General features: G+C 42.7%; 1 protein-coding gene across 1 annotated transcript; it reads left to right on the top strand.

Moving 5' to 3' along the window:
* Positions 1–1,811: 1,811 nt before the first annotated feature.
* On the top strand, positions 1,812–12,145 carry TEX29 (testis expressed 29). The gene is made up of 4 exons (XM_019746550.3): positions 1,812–2,206; positions 4,647–4,757; positions 10,062–10,131; positions 11,012–12,145. The coding sequence occupies exons 1-4, from the start codon at positions 2,149–2,151 to the stop codon at positions 11,190–11,192; spliced, it is 420 nt and encodes a 139-aa protein (XP_019602109.2). The 5' UTR covers positions 1,812–2,148; the 3' UTR covers positions 11,193–12,145.
* Positions 12,146–24,040: the final 11,895 nt, after the last annotated feature.

Here is a 24,040-nt window from a genome sequence, read left to right as displayed (position 1 = left end):
GCTGATACCATCTCCTGGCTCCCACCTCCCACGTGGGCATTCCACCAGTGTCCTCGAGTTCTTGTTTCCTTCGCCCTTGGCTCCACTGCAGCCTGGTGGGTTCTGGTTTGCCTTCCCCACAGGCCTCTCTTCCACTGGGCCTCCCTGCAGCTCGGGTCGTTGATCTTTCCCGGCCTCAGCCGCGTGCTCTTTCAGTCACACCAAAGCCCAATTCCTGCCACAAGTTCCACTCTGACCCTCCCATCCGACCATAGCTTCCTGCTGTGGGCTCACCCCTCTCGCCTTCAGTGTGAGTCCATCCACCCATTGGGCTGGGTATTCCTCTCTTCTCCTCTCTCTACAGCCCCTCCCCCGAATTCATCCTTCCTCTCCTGCTCTGTCCTCACGTCTGCTTCCCAGCTTAAGTCCTGCTAGCGCAACCCCCTCAGCTCCTGCAGAAACCTCAGCCCTGATCGAGTCCAGTGTCCATGCACTTCATCCCAGCGTTCCGACAAGGACAGGGGACAGCTCGTCGCCTTGCTTTCTCATCCTCACCTGGTCCAGGTTGCCCCGCTCCTCTTCCCGAAGACGAATGCTTCCTTCTCTCATCTTCTGGAACACCACACCACACTGTGCTTCCCAACACCCCGTCTCCCACCTGCCCTTTCCTGTTTGCAGGCTCTCGGTCCCCACGAGCCCAGGGCTCCCCCTCCAACGCAGGCTCCCCTGGGTTCTCTCCCACATGCTGACGGCTCTTCATTCCAGCTGCCCGCTGTGCCTGCCCCGCCAGGACCTCAACCCCAGCCCGATCTGCAAATGATACGTCTGCTTGGCCAGGCCACTTGGACTTGAGTATCCATCTTAATTAAATGTGGCCGCTCCACCTTTCCGTCCTCTCAGGCAAAGCCCTTGGATTCATCACTACTTGCTCCTCTCACAAATCTGTCAACCAATCTTAGTGACTCTAAAATGCCGTACAAAGAACATTCAACCAGTTACTACCCTGATCGCCCCTTATTTTCCTCCTGGATCGTTACGTTATTCCCTGAGTTTACTCTTGTCTCCTTACCGTCGATTTTCAACACAGCTAGACGATACTGTTAAAATATAACTTAGTTTCTCCTCTGCACAAAATCCTGTCTTCGTGCCCTATTTCACTTAGCGGGAAGGCCAAAGTCCAAACAGTAACCTACACACTTGCTCATGATTTAGTCTCTGTGATGTCTCTGTCTTCACTGAAGCTACACTGGCCTCCTGGACTCTCAGATTTGCCGTGCCTGCCTCCCCCCAGGGCCTTTGCACTTGCTGCTCCTTCAGCCTTGTGCATGTTTTCTGGATGGCCACATAGCACCCTCCCTCCCTTCCGGACCTGCTCAGATGCCGTCTAATTCAGAGGCCACCTGCTCACCCCGTGTAAAACAGAAAGCCACTCCTTGCTCCAGATGTTCCTTAAATCAGTGTGCTCTGCTTTCCTTTTCTGCACAGCCTGTGTCTGACCTGACATTTATGTTGTCTCCTGTCACAGGAATATAAGTCCCTGATGGTGGGGACTTCCATCTGCTCTGCTCACTGTTGTGTCCCAGCAGTGCCAGCAAAAGTGGGCTCTCCAAGAACTGTGGGGTGAGGATGGGAGTGGCAGGACTCAAACATCTGGTTCCAAAGCTGGGCCTGGCTGGGCAACAGGGGCTGGTGTCCCACAGGAACGGGGCTGGGGTGCAGGGTCTGGAGGGCAGGTTTTTGATGTCATGTCTGCCCTTCAGGTTCTCCCACCCTCCTCAACCCTGTGACTGTCCTGTCTGCCCTACAGCATCCAGCATTGGAGCTCTGCCCTCTGTGTGACATCACAGGGTTGTGTGACATCACAGCAGGCAGGGCGGGGCCTGCCACTGGCTCCACACTTCACTGGCCAGGAGCAGCTGGAGGGAAGTGGAGGCCAGGTTTCTTGTTTGATTCAAAAGTTGTCCACTTGTAGTGTCAGTGGGAGACGTGAAGCGGGGGGATTGAGCTAGGGACACAATTGACAGGTGAGACCCAGTCGGCTGTTGCCTGCCACCTGCATTCCTGGCACTAACTGAGACTGCAGGCTGCCCTGGAGTTCCCACTGTGCTAACTGCCGTGTCTCCCAGGTTCCCTTGACCCCTCCCCGTCTTTCATCTTTCGACTGCTACAATGAGATACGCTCCAGAATTCAAAAAGTCCCCCTCGCATATCCTGAAGAAATTTGCAGGTAATGAGAAAAAACTACTGTCGGGGCCTGTTTCAACCCAAGGCGTTAACGATTAGTTACGAGGTTTAGAAGAGAAGGCAAAGAAATTTGTCTTTTTAAAATAATGTAGAAAAGTACTGTGAAGTCTTCGTTTTCTTAAAATGTCATTGCAAAAGCCGCTGAACCTGAGGTTTTCAGCATAAGAAATATATTTAACTATTTCCCAGGTGGCTAAAGGGTTAAAGATATTTTCATATGAGAAGCCAAACATACACTTCAGCTACTTGATAATTTTTATGGCAGGAATGATTTCTTTTGTTGTTGTTTAAGAAAATGTGTTTCTCAACAGCAAAAGTCACCTTTTCCCACTTCTGTCCTGGGTGCCCGGGATGTGAAGTTGGATACTAACCCAGGCACATGGTTAGTGTGTACATACAGTGTGATTGCCATCACTTATAACCACTCGGAGAAAAATTCTAGATACGCGAGACCATTGGGGATTGGGTGGATATTTGTATGTTACTTGAATTTTTTTCTCAACTGAGCTTTTATTCATGCATGACTTTAGTAAGAAACAAAAGACAAGAAAAATGGAAGGAAAAGAATAGAAATTTGGGTTTTTTTGTTTGGCTTGGAACAGGGACTGACTCGGGGGGTTCCTGGGCTGGCCAGGGTTGGAGACGTGGGAGACTCTTCTGTGTGGCAACTAGCAATGCGTTGAGACAGCATGGGAGGTCCAGACAAATACACAGTACTGGAGAGGAGGAGGAAGAGGGCAAGAGAGGCCCACAGGTGTCTCCGATGTGAAGGGGAGACTGAGCTTCCCCAAAGGTGGGGGTAGAGGACCAGCTGCTATTCCAAAATATTCCATTAAGACAGCCAAAATGGGAAATATGTACCAAGATTTTCTCACCTGTGTAGTGACGTTAAAGAGAGCAATCAGTATGAACAAAACGTATGCTGTACTCAATGAATTACCTGCCCATGCTGATTGCCATTACCTGGGGCAATTCTGGGAACCCCCAACCCCTTGACTCTGTGAAGGACACTACTGAGCTGCATTCCTGGGACAAGAGTGGACACAGCAGGAGTGATGGGGATCCCAGCTCTGCCTGCCAGCGGTGTGGTCTTTGGTCCCCTGGATCTTTCTGGATGACGTAGAGCAACCTGAGCACACAGGAGCAGTGGATCACCAGCAGATCCACTCTAAGTTCTGTGGGAGCCACAGGCAAGCATGGTGGCACTCCTCATCCTCGCTGCCTGATGGGGACGTAGGTGGGGCTCTCTGCAGCCCAGACAACACTGGAAGCAAAATCCAGCACAGTTCCCATTGCCTTAAACTGAGGGGCACTGTGCAGAGCGACTGAGAGCTCAGTGACCACAGGCCACCTGGGACCAGTCTCTGAGCCACTCTAGTTCAGCTGTGCCAAGGACAGGCCCCTCCAGCTGCCCCGCCTCCCTCTGCTCCTCCCTGCGGGCAAGTCCGGCTCTGGCTTCTAGGATCCAGCTTTAGGAGAGGGCGTTGGTGCAGGAGGTTCACAGTGGGATTTCATTCATCCTCTGACTGCCCTGCTCAAAGTGTCTGGCTGTGTGCTCCTGTGGCGCCAATGGCATTCCAACAGCAGGGGCCATCACAGGTCCATTGCATCTCCGACTGGCAGGGGAGGCCATGGCGACAGTATTTGGCAAACATGGAGTGGGTGTGTTTTGGGAAAGGGAGGGCCGGGTGTGAGGGACAGAGGTTCCTCTGGAATCCCTTAGTCTGAAAGATTAAATCAATCCTACGAAAAAGACGAGTTCACTGGAAGGTCAGCAAGGTGGGGTGGGCTCCTTGTGGCAGGAGACCCCATCCAGCAGGGTTATTGCTTGTTGCCAGTCAGGAGAATCACATGTCAGAGCTGAAAGTGTGCAAGGTGTTAAATAGCTCACTGTGCTGAAAAAAACGGTCACCTGCCACCTCCTGTGGCTGCATATTCATTATCTTTCCTTTTGTTTTTGGTCAAAACTGGCATTAAACTTTCTGTCCTTTTGATTCAGTTTTGAAATTCTGAAATAATCCTCAGCCCATGTTGATAATTATAATTCACTGTCTTCTTAAATGTGAATTAATTACGCATTATAACCCGAACTCCTAAATATCTATTGTATCAGATCTTTGTTTCCTGTTTTCTTTGTAGAGCGCCGAGCCTGGCGAGGGCTCCGCTGAGATGTATTATCTCCTTCATCATTAGAGGACCCTGCATTATTCTGTGTAATTAACTTGACATTATTTTGTTCAGAAACCTAATTCATTGCAGAGCTTAGTTTCAAAGTAAGATTTGTATGATGCATAATTAAAAACATGACAAAACCCGCAACACAAACCCAGAAGTTTCCCCTCCAAGTCCCACATTCTGTAGAATTTCCAGCGGGTGGCTGCGTTCTCAGTAATAACAGTTCTGTGTGTGTCTGTGCTTTGCAGTATGCGACATTCCTCTGTACGACATATGTGACTACAATGTCACCAGAGATCGGTGCAAGGAACTCGGGTGCTGCCTTTATAAAGGCGTCTGCTATGAAAGAGCAGTTCCCAGTAAGTATCCCAGCCAGGCCTGCCCTGTACAGATGAAGCCACAGAGGCCTGGGAATGACCTGCTTTCTTCCCCTGGGTCTCCAGTGCTGGATGTACCTTTTGCATTGTGCCCCAGTCACACCTCTGCAGTAGTGGGAGCAGAGCGCTTTGAGGGTCTGTGGCTGGAACTTAGGCCAGCAGAGAAATTTCACTCCCAGTTGGGATAGACTTGCTATCCCATTTAGTTGTTCTATTCCCTTCTCCTTCCATCCCCTGGCAGCCATGGCTCTGTGTCTATGGGTTTACCTATTCTGGACATTTCATATAAATGTAATTATACAATATGTGGCCTCTTGTATCTGGCTTCTTTCACTACATAATGTTTTCAAGGCTCATCATGTTGTAGCATATGTCAGTGCTTCATTCCTTTTATGGCTGAATAATACTCTGTTGTATGAATATGCCACCTTTTATTTATCTATTTATCAGTTAATGGAAATTTGGATTATTTCTACTTTTTAGCTATTATGAATAATGCTACTATGAACATATGTGTGCACATTTTTTATGAACATATGTTTTCAATTCTCTTGGCTATTTATCTAGGAGTGGAATTGCTGGGTTGTATATTAACTATATTTTAAAATTTTTAAGGAACTGCCAAACTATTTTCCAAAGTGATTGCACCATTTTAAAGTCTAACCAGCAGTGTATGAGGATTCCAATTTCTCCATATCCTCACCAACACTTGTTGTTGTCTTTCTTTTTTATTATATCTTTGTAATGGGTATGAATTGTATCTCTTGGTTTTGATTTGTATTTCTCTAATGAGTAATGATGTTGAACAACTTTGCATGTGTTTTTTGGCTATTTGTATATGTTCTCTGGAGAAAAGTCTATTAAAATCCCTTGCCCAATTTTTAATTGGGTTAGTTGTCTTTATTGTGTAGTTGTAAGAACTTTGTATTCCGGATTGTAGACCCTTTTCAAATATATGATTTACTACTACTTTCTCCTAATCTGCTGGTTGTCTTTTCACTGTTTCACTTTCTTGACATTCTCCTTTGAAGCACAAAAGTTTTTAGTTTTGATGACGTCCAGTTTACCTATTTGTGCTTTGGTTGTTTGTGCTTTTGGTTATATCTAAGAAAACATTGCCAAATCCAAAGATTTACATCTATGATATCTTTTTAGAGTTTTATAGTTTTAGCTCATATGTTTAGGCCTTTCATCTATTTTGAGTTGATTTTTGTATATGGTGTGGGGCAGGGATGCAACTTCATTCTTTTATATGTAGATATCCAGGTATCTGAGCATCATTTGTTGAAAAGACTATTCTTTTTTTGTTGAATTATCTTGGCACACTTGTTGAAAATCAATTGCCCATAAATGTGAGGGTTTGTTTCTGAACTCTCACACTATTTTGATTGCTGTAGATTTGTAATAAATATTGAAATCAAGAACTCTGAGTTCTAAGTTCTAAAAAAAAAAAAAAAAAAAAAAGAACCCTGAGTTCTTCAATTTTGTTCTTTTTCATGATTGTTTGGTTATTACAGGTCCTTTGCATTTCCATATGAATGTTAATATCAGTTTTTTAATTTCTACGAAGAGCTATCTTGTATTTTTAACAGGGATTGTATTGAATCTGTAGATAATTTGAGGGGTATTGCCATCTTAATAATATTGAGTATTCTGATCTATGAACAGGGGATGTGTTTCCATTTATTTAGGTTTTCTTTAGTTTCTTTCAACATTTTATAGTTTTTAGTGTACCAATCTTGTGTTTATTTTATTAAGTTTATTCCCAAGTATTTTATTCTTTCTGATGTTATTATAAATGGAATTGTCTTCTTAATTTCATTTTCAGGTTGTGTATAGAATCCTAGGTATAGCCAAGAGAATTGAAAGTTTGCTAGTATATAGAAATACAATTGATTTTTGTATATTGATATTATATCCTGCAACTTTCTTGGACTCATTTATTAGTTTTGCTCATTTTTTTCATTATTTAGCATTTTATACGTACAGAATCATATCATTTGCATATAACAATAGTTTTCCTTCTTCCTTACCAATCTAGATGGTTTTATTTCATTGTCTTGCCTAGTTGCCCTGGCAGAACCACCACTACAATGGTGAATAGAAGCCGTGTGACTGGATATCCTCATCTTATTCCTGATCTTAGGGGGGATTTTTAAATGTTTCACCATTAAGTGTAATGGCAGATATGGGTTTTACTAGATATCATTTATCAGGTTGAGAAAGTTTCCTTCTCTTCCTAGTTTCTTAAGTGTTTTTGTCATGGAAGTATGTTGGATTTTATCACATGATTGCTCATGTGGGTTTGTTGTCTAGTGTCCTTTCCTTTTATCCTAAAGGACTTCCTTTAGTATTTTTGCTGATGTCACCCTGAAAGTTAATTCTGGGCTTTAATGGACATCTAGTTCATTTGTACTGAGGGTAGTGAGAGTTGGAGTAAGACACAGTGCTTTTTCCTTAAAGGAGTTAATTATCCTCCACCAATCTCATCATAAAACCCATAACCTTAGCCAGAATCTTACTTGAGATTCTTTTTGAGTCCCAGGTCTCCCCCTGTTAAATGGCCTGTCATATTGCTGCATTCCAGCAGCTCATTCTCTGGGATCTATGACTGGTACTCCTGAGCTGAGTTCATGGCATGGGGTGGTAATTTGGACATAATTTGCTGCCTTTTGCACTTGTCATCTTTCTGTTGCTGTTTTGTGGTCCTGGTGATCTGACACATCCATTTTACTATTTGGAAAGCAGCAGATGGTTACAATCTAGCTTACTTCATTTCCATCAGAGGATTTTGCTTCTTAGAGGACTCCAGTGTCCTAGGCACTTACGCAACTTAGTTTTTCTGAGACTTTACCATTTCTAAAAGCCCAAAACATTCAAATCCGAAGGTATTGACTTTGTTCTTTCAATGTTTTACATATAAAGATGTAAAGGACATTCAGTTCCCCAGTCAAGTCACAGTCTTTAGCAATTAATTATCCCAATTTTCTCATATCCCAATGAAATGGAGACTTAGCAGCGTGACGTGGGGAAATAGGCCATTCAAGGAAGATTGCAGTTAGCAAGAGAATGCAAATCCAAACTGCTTTTTCTCCCTCATCTGTCTCATCCCCTGAGCACCTTCTCATCAGAATGGAGTTGGCCATTTTGTAAATGTTAATATGTATAACAAACATTGTTTAAATTAATATAATTACCATATGCCTGTCATTCATTTGAAAAATGAGTCTTACTCTTTATAGTAACTTAACTATTAGTGTCTTTAAGGATCCCTTGCCACTCCAAAAAACCCCCACAAACTCTCAAGAATTTTTCTGTACTTGAAGAGGGCCCACTGTTTTACAAGTGGGTATGACATTTTTGCATAGAGGCAAGTATTAATCCCATTTCTATCCTTCCATTTTCTTTCTTTCTTTTTTTTAAGGAGGGCGCAGCTCACAGTGGCCCATGAGGGGATCCAACCAGCAACCTTGGTATTATATTAGCACCATGCTTTAACCAACTGAGCTAACTGGCCACCCCATATCCTTCCAATTTTAATAAATGAATTGTGTGGGCTAGGCTTTTTCTTAACTTCTGACTTCTTTCAAGCTTGAGAGGTTGGGCCATCTGCGGGAAGAGTCTGGGCAGTGAGCCCTATATGTGGGTTCTCGCTGTGCCCTCAAATTATTTTTCATTTCCTTGACATCTTTCTCATTCAAGACGGCGAATGAATCTTTGTGCTGTGTAAGTTGTAGTATTCAGTGACAGGGTATTATGAGTTCTTTGTGCACATAATTCCATGTTATGAAAACCTTTCACCAACTACTTAAATTGGCTGGTTTGAAGTGCACATTGTGTTATGGCATAATCTGTATTATTAAGAATATGAACTTGGGGAATTAGCATTAGATCTTTGAAAAAGAATTGGAAATTCAAAGAGAATGACTTGCCTTCATTCTTCAGTCTTGACTTAGGGCACATTATGTAACATGTCATTTCTTCTAAGTGTTTGACTTCACTTTCTTCACGGGGCTTGCTGAAATGATTTCCAAACTTTTGTTTAACTATATTTGGGGGAGAATTTCCCAAGAGAGTCCTTAAAGAAAATAATGCTTTCTTCTTTCCTGACATTTCTGAATGATCCATCATCATATATGGTTTATGATAAACCATACATATTGTTTCTAACAAATAGTGTTCTAGCCAGATACTGTGCAGAGAGAATCACAGAGATTCAGTCTCTGCCTCCGGAGCTTCACATCAAGGACCAAAACTACTTGCACATATAAAGATAGAGAAGATATTCTGACAATTGAATACTAAAACATTGTCGAAATATATGTCTCTAACAGGACTTCACTCACATATAAATTCTGAATTAATTTCATGAACCAAGACACAAGGGCACCTAAAGAATACCCATTCCCTGGAATTCACGAATTCGAGGTTCATCTTCTTGTCCCTTAAAAGCTCCTAATACACTCTTACAAATAAAATGAACTTTATTTGTTCATTTCAATTCAATTCATTCAACATCATTTAAAGTGGACTTTCTCAAGCCCCATGCTGCATCCGCCAGGAGAAGACCTGGGTGGGGGTGGAGGGTGGACCACACCCAGCTCCTCCTTCCCGCTCCTTCCCCAGGAGTGGAGAGGGGCCGAGACTTTATACCACCTAATGCTTCTACTCAGGGGAACATGGGAATAGAGGCCACCACCCCCTAACCGTCACCTTGGAGACTCTAGCTCTTTAGTTGGGGGTGGTTTAGAGAAAATGGGGGCAAACCAGGGCCTTGAGTTGTTATTAAAAACTCAGTCAATAAAATTTGAGATCAGACCCATGGCATTTGTCTATCATCGAAAAAGCATTTTCCTTATACTCATTTTGGGGCTAACTGACCTGAGTATTGAGGGACCATTTTCAGGGAGTTAGGGGCAGGGTGAGGTATCCAGATCGCAAGAGGCCCAGTGCTGCTGTTTCCTGGAGAACTGAGGAAGGAGCCATCTCTGCACTACTCCCCTCGGGATAGTCCCCAGGTGTTGTGTGGGTAGCCATGGCCACCACCCTGAGTTCCTTTCACGCGAGGCTTCATCCATCTACGGGTGATTTGAATCCCATGGAAGGAAGTGCTCCCAGGAGGGAAGTGATGGTGGAGAGGCTGGTGCTCAGGGCTGAGCTGGGCCTGACAAGCGCAGCAGGGGCAGGGTGGAGGGCCGTGGCCTGACTCGGGGGGCGGGGGGGGGAGGACTGCCCTTTTGTAAATAACTTGGGTCCACATGGCGATAAACGAAAATTGTGTTTCAGTTTACGTGCAGGTGTTTTCTGCCTTGATCGTGATCATCGCCGGGGCCTTTATCATCACCATCATTTACAGGTCAGTCATTTTGTTCTTTTAAACTCACAGTCAGAACTTTTATGGGAGAGGAATGAGATTCGGGAGGACTCCCCTTCTTGGCTCAGTGTTGTCGGGGCAACAAGGAGCGCCTGGCATGGATGAGAGCCAGCTAGCCCAAAGGACCTAGCTTATCTTCCAGAGCTCGATAATAACACCAGCCAGCACGTAATGAGCACCTAACACTGTCAGTGCTCTGCTCGTCCCATTTCACCCCACAGCCCTCCCACAACCAGCAAGAGGGGCCTTCCACACCAGCTGTGTCTCCAGAGCCCTGGCCGACATTCCCAATCCACGCTGATCATGTCCCTCCATTCTGGGACAGAGTCATGTCGTGGACATGTTCTCAGACATTGTCTCCCCTTCTTGTTTCAATGGTGAGGACGTGCACATGTGGCGAGGCCATGGCAGCTGGCTGCTACCCAAGGGCAGGACTGGAATTCAGCGTCCTTACTTGGGAGGCTTCCACCACAAGCCTCTCCCTGTGACACGAGTAAAAGCCACTGAGATTAGTTGAAACCCTTGGTCAGCAACAAGAGAAACCATTTTCCTCCTCTGAGTGTGACTAGGTGGCATTGTGAGTGACTGACCTGGCTGTGACCTGCACACAGCATCTACATCCCCCACTCCTGTTTCTGTCCTTGGGAGTCTGGATGCCACATATGGATGGTCTGTTCATGGCATATATGAGAAACTAAAATGGGAACTCTTCTTAAGGCAAAGCATTTACCTTGACAAATTTTATACATTCATGATCATGAACGCTGTTTTTAGGGGTGACGTCCTGGTGGAGGACTGGTTGGCCCATAGAGTTTTCCATCTTTGATGTCTCTGATTGTGATAAAAACTCTCTTCCCCTCAGTCTTGTTCAAGAGAAGAGGAGAGAAAAGGGAGTCTCTACAGAAAAACCTTTGTCATCCAAGTCCGGTGATAAAGAGGAGGCAGCCTCCTCCAGTGGGAAGGCGGCATCGAAAGTTTCGACCGTCAAAACGTCACAGAAGAGTGGGGAGACTGAAGGGAAGGATGGTAAGCTGAGGGATTGACCTGGCTTTGGGGCATGGCACAGCTTTATTCCCTGGAGAGAGCTTATCTGTGAAAGACACTCAGCAGCTGTATTGGCTCTTCAACAAAAATTACACGTTTTCTTAGTTGGACAATACTCTAATCTATATTTTCCAAGTAGGAGGGTCTGGTTTGTAAGGTGGTTTCTGCCCTCAGAATGGGCTTCCTGCTCTAAAACCTCATTTCCTTCCATAAATATCATCTTCCATATTCCACTTTTTCCTCCCCCTCTCTTTGCCTCTCTGTCATCCACCCTCTCTAGCTGAGCTGTCCATGTGGGTGTAAGCGTAAGGAGCAGTGGCAGTGCTGGGGTGTGTCTGTGACACTTGCGGATTTAATAAAGGTGATTCCTGGCAATGGCACCTAACAACACCACTTCCTGTTGCGGCTCCCTGATAGCCTGGTGGTCGTGGCTAAAGAGACGTGAACCACAGCTCAGTCTTCCAATGCCTCTGGTTTCTAGGAAGCAAAGTTGCTTGCATGTTGTAACTCTCTTAGGAAGCCTTAGCAGTTGCTTGATGCTTTTCACAAGTCAGCAACTTGCCAGGTAGAGAAAGAAACATCCCAAATGATCAGTTCAATCTTAGGTGATGCTGGATGGGAACACTCTTTAGGTCTCTTATTATCCATTAGTTACAAAGACTGGGTTTCCCGGGAGTAGTGGGGAAAAGGAGGCAGGGAGAAGCAGCCTGCCCAAACCTCTGTGCACGCTCGCCCCTACCCGATGCTGTGTCTGTGCAAGGAGCCTTTTTCCGCAGGGCACGCTGTCACGTTCTCAGGGTGCTTTCTGAGGAGTAAGGCTACGGCTATGAGAGGAGGAGACCCTTCTCCCCTCAGGAAGCTGTTTCTCTCCCAGGAACGAGTGGAGAGGAGGGCAGCACAGACCCATCTACCACATTTGTTTTTGAGTAACCCATGGCCAATTGGATGCCATGCAGATGTGTTCACAGACCTTGATGACATTTTCTTGACATTGCTGAAATAGTCCACTCAAAAAAACCACTTATTTTTGTTTTAAATTCAGCAACAGTGACAATAATGGATGATGAAGAAACTGAGGATTGAAATCTATGAAAAGAAAATATGAAGATTTAGCAAAAGTAGCCAAATTAAATGGTACTGCTAGTGAAACCACTGGTAAAATGTGTGATGGAATGACCACCCAATGAGAAACAGAAATAAAGGTATTTTAAATGCTTCTTGTTTCATGTTGTTTTATTCAATGCTGTATTTTTAGCTTAGGAGAGAGAAAGCTTTTAGAGGGGCAGAACATTACCTAGAAGCTTTGAATTTTCAATGGCACTGTTTGTTACCGATCCTGGAATCAAGGCCGCTTACAGGCGATGTTACCGAGGCCCCCTTTCCTGGCTGCACTTACACAGGGTGGGATTGGCACTCAGAGTCGCAGGAAATCAGGACGTCCCCCGCAGTAAACTGTGCTAAGGAGAGAAGCAGCATTTCTTTCTGAGAGGCCCGGAACCCTCTGCAGCAGCTTCCTGCAAAGTACGTCTTCCAGGGCAGAATGCATGTCGTTTCCAAAGTGACAGTGTGACCCATGGGTGACGCAAGCCAGCCCAGGGAAGCCCCTTGGTCTGGGAGAATCTTTTTTTTTTTTAACTTTTCAAATACTTTCATTAGAATCTTCACATGGTTTTGCTCTGAATGAGACAACTATAGGAAACATTTCTACTAGAGAGTCCTGATTTTGGGTTTCAGTCAGCTCTTTAGTCAGAGCTATACAGGACTTTTGCCTCAAGCTGATGCATGAAAATAAGATTCATGTTTCTAGGCTATACTTTCTTTGTTGTAATTTTTCTTATGAGCATTTCCAGTAGGTATAGATTGAGGCATTCTCTATAAGAACAGAGATAACCAGGGTTAGTTGTAAAATCCCTGGAGAATTCAGTAGGAGCAAAGGAAGTTGGGGGATATTCAAATTTTCAATCTTAAACTTTGTCTTCAATGTAATAATTCAGGTTAATAAATAATACTTTTAAATAATAATGACCATTGTACCTTTAAAAATTTTGTGAAAGTTTTGATATATCTTTTGTGTTTCCTGGAACAGAGTTCTGATTTTTCACCCTACCCACACAATCTTTTATTTTTTAAAAATCAACAATAAATTTTTAACAAGACACTGAGCTTCCTGCAATAATAGTTCATCGTTCCTTAATTAACCGGCATCATTTTTTCTGTGTTTTCAGTAGGATCTAATTTTGCAAAAAAAAAAAAAAAAGAAAGAAAAAGTAAAAAGTCTTTGCACATTTATGACTATTGTATTCATTATACTTGAGCTATCTTTTCATATTGATGAGGCTGATAAAAAAGAGAAAAGTTTAAGAGACTCTTCTATAAAAGATATCAGAACCATCGTGTGAAAGTTCTTTGGTCTCATGGCTTTTCTGTTCCACTTGCTTATTAACCGACAGAAAACCTTGCATATCCTTTCCCCCCAAATTGTCTTTATTTTCTTCGATGTCACCTCTGTAATAATGTACCTCTGTGTCCTTACCTTGACTCTGCTTTTACTCAATTTCTGATTAAAAGATCAAACTTGGCCTGGTGCATTAAATGTTGATTATTTCTCTCTCCTTTCTTGGACTGTGAACTGTGAGTTCATAATACAAAGTTACTCTATAGAGTTGATCCCCTCTCTCCAATGTCTAGAGTCATATTCACTCTAATCCCAACTCAGGTGATTTATATTTCTCAGTTTCCAAAAATTATTCCCTAATACTTCAGAATAAGTGGACTTTCACGGTCAGTTCTTTGTGAAGAAAGTGCTTTGTTTAACCTTGCAAACTAAGAGCTGTAAAGTGATGGCAACACATATTTGTTTATCCAAAAAAGTAGTTTGTAAATTGGCATTGTATCAGAAGAAAATATCAATAAATATGGGGGCAAGAGATTTCGCAATGACAATTGGTTAGGTGAACACACTGGTATAGAAGTTTGTAATGTGGGAATTTATACAATAATGATCAAAGAATTATTAACAAGGAAACGCACAACTTTCCTTGTGGGTGATAGGAGAGGAAGAAGGGTAGAGAGTACAACAGCCTGCAGCCTTATTATCCGAGAAAACCTTTTAGAGTGGAAGACACTTCCCAAGGAGTTACAAATAGTTGGAACTTGATCAGGCTTAAGCGCTATCCAATGATTGGAGAAGGCGGCTACTTTGAAGAAATACTGTGCATAACAGTTTCTGGGTGTTTGGGGGGTGAGCCTCTGAGAGTTTTGCAGATCTTTAGACTAGAAGAAGGAAATTGGCTGGATTATGTTTTCTTGACAGTGACACGGCTGTGAAGCTGACCTCACAGATCTCCAGATTGAGTGGGGCCTTACTCACACTTGATTCTGGAGTATGGAACATCAGCAGTAGCTCCAAGGGTCGCTTCGGCTCTCCTCTAGGACTGGGAACTGCAGTGGTTCCTCTCGAAGGTTGGAAATACCTTGCAGTGTTTTATTGCCAGATTGCTTTGCTTGGAATGCACTCAAATAAACGACAGAGACATCAGCTACATAAAGAATGAAGTGGCTTGTTGAAGAGGGTGAGTCTTTTGGAAAACAACAGCCTACTCTTCTTGTCTTTCTCTGATGAAAAGAACAAGGTCAATTTAATTCTAGAATGTGATGTGAGCTCTCACAGGCCACCTTCAGGAACCTTAATATGCTCTTTTCATAACATGAACACCAGAGATCTGAGAGGTGTCAAGATTGGATTACATTGTTAGCCTTAAAAAACTCAAGTCTGTAAAGCAATATCACACAAAACACAAGCTGGAAAGAATGATTACAATGTGCGCAGTGGGAAAGATGTTTCTGATACAGAAAGGAAGCAATGTTTTCAATTTGGAATATTTCCCATAATTTAAATGACAAATTTAATTTTTAAATTAAGTTAAAATTATTATTAAGGTTACATAAATTTGAATATTTACATTCAAATTGGCAGTAGAATGTGGGACGGAGTGAATGGAAAATACCATGATGGACAGGATAAAGTTAAGACAAAGTTCTTGCCTTTTTTGAACTTATAACCAAACAAAGAAGACAGAAGAATACTTTTTACATTCCCATGACTTATTCATTTTGTAACTGGAAATTTGTACCTTTTGACTCCCTTTACCCATTTCACCCACCCCTCACCTTATGCCTCAGGCAATCACCAATCTGTTCTCTATATTCATGAGCTCTTTTTTGTTTGTTTGCTTGTTTGTTTTACATTCCACATACAAGTGAGATCATGCGGTATTTATCTTTTTCTGTCTGACTTAGTTCACTTCGCATAATGCCCTCAACAAGAAAAGAATATGAAAAATCCAGAAGCTAAAAATAAATTGTTCCTATAACCCCAAATGGCCATAGCTAGTATTTGATTTTAGATGGTATTTCCTTCTCATTCTTTCCCTAACTGCACAGTATTTTGAGTACATTCTGTCCTGTGGGACAATAATAAACACTTGTATTTGCCCCCAGTGATGGTTAGTTTTACTTGTCAACTTGACTGGACCAAGAGGAGCCCAGATATTTAGTTGAACATAATTCTAGACATTTCTGTGAAGACATTTCTGGGTGAGATTAACATTTAAATTGGTAGACGGAGTAAAGCAGATTGTCCTACCCAGTATGGGTGAGCCTCATCCAATCAGTTGAAGGCCTGAATAGAACAAAAAGGCTGACACTCCTTTGAATAAGAGGGAACTCCTCCTGCCTGATGGCCTTTGAACTGTAACATCAGCTTTTTCTTGCATTTGGATTTGAACTGAAACATGGGCTCTTTTGCATCTTGTGACTGCCAGCCTGTAGCCCAGAACTTACACCATCGGCTCCCAGGGTCTCCAGTGTGCTGACTGCAGACGGGACATGGTAGCCTCCATAATTGTGTGAGTCAATTTCCTATAATAAGTAAGTAAGTAAGTAAGTAAGTAAGTAAGTAAGTAAGTAAGTAAGTAGGTCTCCTGTTGGTTCTTTTTCTGGAGAACCTTGACCAAAACAACCCCTGTGTAATAAAGAAGCTGTCCTCAGCCCAAAGAAAGGTATGGCCTTGTCCCCCAAGCCTGAGTGATAACCTCTAAGCCCTTGGAGTTTCCCATGTGATAGGAGTGTCTTTGTGACTCTTAGTGGGCCCCTAGGTAGTTTATGACTCAGGATGGGGGCTGATCACACCAGAGAGACCAAACTCTGGGAAGGAAGAGGGTTGGAGATGAAGTTCAACCACATGGGCAGCAATTCACTCAATCATGTCTCTAGAATGAAGCCCCAGTAAATACTCTGGACACTGAGGCTGGGCTGAGCATCCCTACTTGGTGATCTACATCCATGTGCCAGGAAGGGCATATGTCCTGGCACATGGGAGCTTCACCTGTGAGACCTTCTCACCTCACCCTATGTATCTCTTCCTTTGGCTGGTTCCAATTTGCACCCATTGTTGTATAAAACTGTAATCATAGTTATAGCACTTCCCTGAGTTCTGTGAGTTGTTCCAGCAAATTATGGAAGATGAAGGTGGTTGTGAAGACCTCTGAATTTGCAGCCAGCTGGTCTGAAGTGTGGGTGGTCTGGGGACCCCCTGACTTGTGGCTGGCACTTGAAGTGAGAGCAGTCTTATGGAAACTGGTCCCTCAGATTGTGCAGTTAGGCTAAACTCTCTTGTACCCTCTCTCACGGCAGCAGTTTTACAGCCTGATCTCACCCATTGGCTGGGACTGGAGGTAGACTTACACGCTTATGCAAAGATCTGCTCTGGTGCTCGCCCTGCAGGAGAACAGACCCACCTTCTTTTTTTACTGTCATCATACTGTGAGGAGACAGGCCCGGGTAGAGTCACCTCAGGTTTATAAATGAACAAAAGGAAGAAGAGACTTAGCCAAGGTAATGCAGAAAGTGGGAGAGGACCAAAGTTCCAACCTTGGGGTGCCAGAGCCATTCTGTACTGGAAGGAAACCTGCAGTCCTAGCTGAGGACATCCCACCTGAGATGCTGGCAATTGATGTTTTCAGTTTAGCATACTGAATTTAGGAATTGTTTCTGTCCTTAACTGTTGAAGTCTGTTGTATCTTTACAATGGGGGAAACTACTAGACAACCCTCATTGTGGAGGAACAATAATACCCTTTCACGATTGGCTGCTGCAGTACCTGACAGATTATGTAATAATTTTCATTGTCTTCACTTGTCTAAGAATGAAAACATTTTATTCTGAAAGTAAGGCGTACTCTATAATCTGATCTTCTGATGAAGCAAAGAAAAGCTGATTTATTTTTAGATAATGAACTTGCTGATAAGTCCTAATTTGGATCCAGTATGTTTAACTGCCTGAGGCAGTTCAGCAAGTTCCCCAATTCTCTGTGTACATGTGTATTGACATGTCACCACATGGGGACACGACACTTTTGGGTCTAATTCACACAGAAGCTGCTACTGATTCTTCACAAAGAAGAAAAATAAAGTCAGAGCATTTTCTTTGGCTGAAAACTCTCCCTTCCCTCCCACAATGGTTTCTAGAGTCTTCCTTTTTGCTTATTTCTAGGTTGCAAGCAAATAGATTTTACAGTATGAATCTCAACATCTTGACTTCATAGAGAGGGTTTAAAAATTAAATGTGGGTGCTTAGAATAAAGGTCACCAGAAGTCTCTGTGCTGGGAAGGGTTTGTCTTCCGTTCACGTGGAGGCATTTCTCTTTCTGGAGAGTTGCTGGAAAGCCAAATGAGCACAATTGTACCTTCATGTCTATGGAGATACCTTTAAATAGAGAGACCTAAGCAAATGGTCAAGGCATGGGATGAGCGTGGGTCATGGGGACGCTCAGTGTGGAACCTCCTGGTCTGGGATGTTGCTTGTGGCATCACAGGAGGGCAGGAACAAGGTCTCGGGGGTGTGGGGGCCGAGGTGGAGTGGAGGCGTTTCTCTGGCCCTGAGAGCAGAGTGCTGCTTTGAGAGCAGCATATAATCAACCCTTTTGGATGAATAAGGGAGCCAGCTCTGATGAAGTGTCTGTATTTGCCAAATTCTAGGTGAGATCCATGTGAAACACAGAGCACACCCAGGTGAGTGGGAGTGAGAGTGAAACCCCCTAGATCCTGAGGGTGAAGCACCATCCTCAGCTGGGGGAGAGGACAGGAAATAGGCAGAATAACTGCTCGCAGGTGTCCACATCCTAATCCCCAGGACCCATGTAAACCACTCCACAGATGTGATGCCGGTTAGAGACCTTGAGGTGGGGAGATTATGTGGGTGGGCTCCAACTACTCACATGAGTCCTGAAAAGTGGAGGACTCTCCTGGTGGGGAGTCAGAGGGAGATGTGACCAGGGGAGGAAGGCACGGGGATGACATATTGCAGGCTTCAAAGACGGAGGAGGCGCCCGGTGCCAAGGCATGTAGGCACCTTTAAAAGCTGGAAAAAGGCTAGAGGCAGATGCTCTCCAGAATCTCTAGCAGGAATGCAGCCCTGATGACACCTTGACCTTGGTCCAGTGAGACTGCGTTACACTTCTAACCTGCAGGACGGTAAGATACCATATTTGTGTTATATTGTGCCACTCAGTCTGTGGTAATGTATTAAGGCAACAATAGAAAACTATGACTGTGGTGTTGGAGGTTTGAGGGGAGAGAGGCCATTGTGAAGTCTCCATCTGGGACTTGGGGACCAAGTGTGCTCCTGGGCCCAGCTGCGTCAGCATCATCTGGGAGCTTGTTAGAAATGCAGGACCCTGGTGACCACACTGGACAGACTAGGTAAGAATGTGCATTTACAAGTGTCCCCAGAGACTGCCTGCTTGGACCAAGGAAAGTAGGGACTGAGTAGATCGAGACAGGTCGGACCTACTAGTAGCTCCGAGCACCCATGAGGTAAGTGGTTGTGAATTTAAGGTGAGACTAGTCAGGACAGTTGCAGGTTTCATCAGCTCATTCAGCCTTGTGGGTGCAGGTGTGGACACGATGGAGAACTGGATTAAGCAGGGTTGGAGTTTAGCAAGTCAAGGATGATGATGGGCAAGAGTTGGGGGGCTAAGCGTGTATAAAAGGAAGTTCTAATAAAAGGAACTTGGAAAATAATAATTTTACAGTTTTGCATTTTACATTTAGGTCTGTGATCCATTTTGAACTAATTTTTTGAAAGGTGTAAGGTCTGTATCTAGATTCACTTTTTGCATGTGGATGCCAGTTTTTCCAGCACCATTTGTGGAACAGACTATTTTGCTCCACTGTATTGCCTTTGCTCCTTTGGCAAAGATCAGTTGGCTATATTTATGTGTGTCTATTTTTAGGCTCTCTATTCTATTCCATTGATCTTTTTGTCTCTTCTTTTTAGCAATACCACACGGTCTTGATTACTGTAGTTTTATAGTAAGTCTTGAATTTAGGTAGTGGTAGTCCTCCGACTTTGCTCTTCTCCTTCAATATTGTGTTGGCTACTCTGGGTCTTTTGCCTCTCTATATAAACTTTACAATCAGTTTGTCAATATCTACAAAATTACTTGCTGGGATTTTGATTGGGATTGCACTGAATCTATAGGTCAAGTTGGGAAGAACTGACATCTTGACAATATTCAGTCTTCCTATCCATGAACATACCCATTTATTTAGTTTGATTTTGTTCCATCAGAGTTTTTCAGTTTTCCTCATATAGGTTTATACATATTTTGTTAGATTTATATCTAAGTGTTTCATTTTGGGGGATACTAATGTAAGTGGTATTTATTGTGTTTTTAATTTGAAATTCCATTTGTTCATTGCTGATGTATGGGAAAATGATTGGATTTTGTGTACAAGTATTAACTGTATCCTGCAACCTTGCTGTAGTTAATTGCCTATTAGTTCTAGGAGTGATTTTGTCGATTCTTTTAGATTTTCTATGTAGACTATCATATCATCTGCAACCAAAGACAGCTTTGTTTCTTCCCAATCTGTATACTTTTATTTCCTTTTCTTGTTTTATTGCATTAGCTAAAACTTCCAGTATGCCATTGTCAAGAAGTGGTGAGAGGGGACATTTTTGCCCTGAATGGGAAAGCTTTGAGTTTCTCACCATTAAGTATGAAGTTAGTTGAAGGCTTTTTGTAGATATTCTTTATCAAGTTGAGGAAGTTCCCCTCTTTCCTAGTTTACTGAGAGTTTTTATCATGAATGGGTTTTGGTCTTCTCAAAAGCTTTTTCTGCGTCTATTGATAAGATCATGTGATTTTTGTTTGTTTTAGCTTATTGATTACATTGATTGATTTTCAGATGTTAAACCACCCAGCCTTGTATACCTGGGAAAAATCCCACTTACTTGGTCATTGTGTATAATTCTTTTTACACTTTTTTGGGTTCAATTTGGTAATATTTTATTGAGGATTTTTGCATCTATATTTATGAGAGATATTAGTCTGTAGTTTTCTCTTCTGGTAATGTCTTTGCCTGGTTTTAATATTAGGGTAATCCTGGCCTCATCGAATGAGTTAGGAAGTATTTTCTCTATTTCCATCCTCTGAAAGAGACTGTAGAAAATTGGTATAATTTCTTTCTCAAAGTTTTGGTAGAATTCACCCGTCAACCCATCTGGGTTCAGTGTTTTCTGCTTTGGAAGGTACTAATTATTGATTTAATTTTTTAACGGACATAGGTTATTCAAATTATCTATTCTTCTTGTGTGAGTTTTGGCAAATTGTGTGTTTCAAGAAATTGGTCTATTTCACCTAGGTTATTAAATTGGTGGGCATAAAGTTATTCATAGTATTCCTTTATTATCCGTTTAGTGTACTTGGGACCTGTAATGATGTCCTATCTTTTATTTTTGATGTTAGTAATTTGCCTTTCTTAAAAGTTTTATTTTATGAAACATTCTCCAACTTCCAGAAAAGTTGAAAATTATAGTATAAATTCTTTTTCTCCACTGAACCATTTCAAAATAAATTGCCTGCATAATGCCCTTTTCCCAAATATTCTAATGTGTATTTCCAATAAATAAAGAGATTCTCTTATATAACCCAATCCAACTATCAATATCAGGAAATTAACATTGATATTCACTACGATCTAGTCCTTGGGCTCCATTCAAATATTGTCATTTCTTCCAATAATACCCTTTATATCAAAATGGTCTGGTTCAATACATCATTCGTTTAGTTATCAGTTCCCTTTAGACTTCTTCAGTCGGGAACATTCCTCAGGCTTCCCTGGACTATCGTGGAAAGTGACTTTTGAAGATTATTGATCAGTTACTTAGCAGGATGTTTCTTACTTTGGGTCTGTCTGATGTTTCCTTATGAATACGTGTAGGCTCTGCATCTTTGTGGTGAATGTCACCGAAGAGCTACTGGGTCTAATCATTGCCTCTACCAGGTGTCACTTTTAAGTAGCCCCATTGCTGGTAATGGTAATTTTAGTCACTTAATTAAGATGGTATCTCCCAGGCTTATCCATTATATGTTACTGTTTTCTCCTTTTTAAGTAATATCTTGTGTGTAGGTACTTTGAAATTGTGTAAGTCTCCTCATTAAACTTCCCATTCTATATATTCATTCATTCATTCATTCATTTATATCTGCATGGACTCATGGTGCAGTAGTTTAATAGACTATAATCTGTTACCATCATTATTTATTTTGACCCTTAAATTCTCTCAAGTTTGGCCAGAGGCAGCCCCTGGAAGCTAGCTCCTGTGTCTCTTTGGCATCACTCTTTGAGAATTTTCCTGCTTTCTGACACAGACAATATTTCGGGCTCCTCTGGTACCTTCTCTGCCCCAGCCCTGGGATCAGCCATTTCTCCAAGGAGCCCTGGTTCCTTTTAGTGGTTTCTCCTTTATTCTGAAATTTGAGGTGCCAGCTCCAGTCAACGTCAGCCAGAGAGGGGGCAGGAGGCTCTGTCCTCAGTCCTCAGGGAGGAGGCTACTGCAGTGTCACTTCTGGGAACCTGCTGGGCCTTTATGCCTCAGTGAGTCTTTTCCTGGGTCCATGAGCAGTTACCCTTTCTTCCTGAGCAAAGGTCCATGCCAGTTACCAAGCCCTGCTTGTGCAGCACTGCAGAGTTCTGGTTTGTTTGTTTTTGTGTTTTTTGTTGTTGACTTTTTAAAAATCTACTTCTCTAGTCTGCTTCAAATTAATCCCCAAATGTTGCTTTATCAGACCATTTGTTATTGCAGCAGCTATTGATTACAGATACACATCATTTCTCCCCCAGCCTTTTTAGAGAACCAATCACTATGGCAACCATATTACAGAAAATTGCTTTGTCTCCTTAAAATACCCTGCGGAAAAAGGTCATTTGGCATTAACATTTTCCAACCGAAACTGGCAATGTTACATAGGGTTAAGAACATTGTCATCACACGTGGTTCCTCTGTGTCTGTGTCGTTAGTCACGTAACTTCAGGAAACTCTCAGGACTAAATATTGAGAGTAGAAATAGTTCTAATGCTACAACACATGTGTATGTATGTTTTTAAATTTGAAAAAAAAAAGTATTTATTTTGGTTCTTGTGGTTGCGGGGCAAACTTTATTGGCTTTTGATGATGACATTTTGCAGTTTCCTCGATCCCAGTGTGGGTTGAGCTTGAGAGAGACACCTGCTCTTGTCAGACCTGGAGGGTACCTGGAGCTAAGGGGAAAGATGACCCTGAGGGTAGAGTGGCTGCCAGAGGTGCCAACGTCTACAGAGCTACACCAATAGGTGAAGGGTGAGCAGATTAGCCAACTCTGGGCGTTATAATAGAGCCTGGGGTGGGTCAGACAATAGAACATAATTTTGTTGCTGTTGTTTTCCATTTAACCTTAAGATTTTTATATAATTTTTATTGGCTGTGGGGTTTTGTTTCTCAGAACAAAACCCATTTAAGCTGTGTTCCGGTTGTTCAGATCTTTCAGCCTTTTATTTTCCAGGGGAAGAAACAGAAGCGCAGAGGTGTCTACGTCTCAGAGCTAATTTCTATCCAGATGGTGTTGGAAGTGGCACCTATACTCCTGATCTGCTGCTTTCTTAAGAATTACCCTCCATCGTATTCATACATGAGCATAGTTTAACAGGTAAATAGTCCTATGTAGTTTATAATGAGAAATGGCCGTCCCCTGCCCTATTCCTTCCCACCCCAGATCCTGTTCCCCAGAGGCAGCCACTGCTAATTGTTTCTATGGCGACTTCCGGTACTTGTCTCCATATTCCTAAACAATCTCCTTGAACAGCTTAAGTAGCTTAGATCTACTTAAGTAGCTGTTTCACCAGTGCTTCCTTTGTTCAGGCACTCTTCGAAGCGCTTTACATATTCCAACTATTAATTCTTTCCACAACCCAACTCGGTAGGGACTATCATGAGCCTTGTGAGAAAACTGAGGCACAGATAAGTTAAGTAGGTGGCCCAAACACAGTGTAAGGAAAAGGTGGAGATGGGATTTGAAGTTTGCCTTTCTGGCGCCAGTGTTCTTGATTTATCAGTTTTGTATGTTATGTATTGACTTCCTATCATAGGAGGTCATGATTTACTCTCATACTCTCCTTTCCCTTATTTTCCTTCAATGTATTTTTCCTATCTAGAACATTCATTGGTGCATTTTCGTGCACACTCTCTCTGTCTCTGTATCTCTTGGTCTCTGTCTGTCTCCGGCTCTCTCTGTCCACACTCACACATGTGATTCTTGAATCATTTGAAAGTACTTCAGCCTGTGTCTGCTAAGAACAATATTTTCCAACCTTACAGTACTATTCTCATCCCCCCCAAATCAGAGACACTCCATATTCCAGTTTACCCAGTTGTGCCCCAAATTTTTTTTACATAGTTTTTCAATCTAGGTGTAATTAAAGATCACACATTATGGAGAGACATAATGTCTGTCTAACTTCCTTTA

This window comes from Rhinolophus sinicus, chromosome 16 (assembly GCF_057876585.1).
Source record: "Rhinolophus sinicus isolate RSI-liver-muscle chromosome 16, RSI-T2T, whole genome shotgun sequence".
Classification (NCBI taxonomy): domain Eukaryota; kingdom Metazoa; phylum Chordata; class Mammalia; order Chiroptera; family Rhinolophidae; genus Rhinolophus; species Rhinolophus sinicus.
This window is presented reverse-complemented; position numbering and strand designations above follow the sequence as displayed.

Bases quoted from the DNA above. Each gene is read 5' to 3' on its own strand.
- TEX29 (XM_019746550.3), top strand. From the start codon at position 2,149: ATGAGATACGCTCCAGAATTCAAAAAGTCCCCCTCGCATATCCTGAAG. The intron at 4,758-10,061 runs GTAAGTATCCCA...ATTGTGTTTCAG, and splicing joins CTATGAAAGAGCAGTTCCCA to TTTACGTGCAGGTGTTTTCT. The intron at 10,132-11,011 runs GTCAGTCATTTT...TCTTCCCCTCAG, and splicing joins ATCATCACCATCATTTACAG to TCTTGTTCAAGAGAAGAGGA.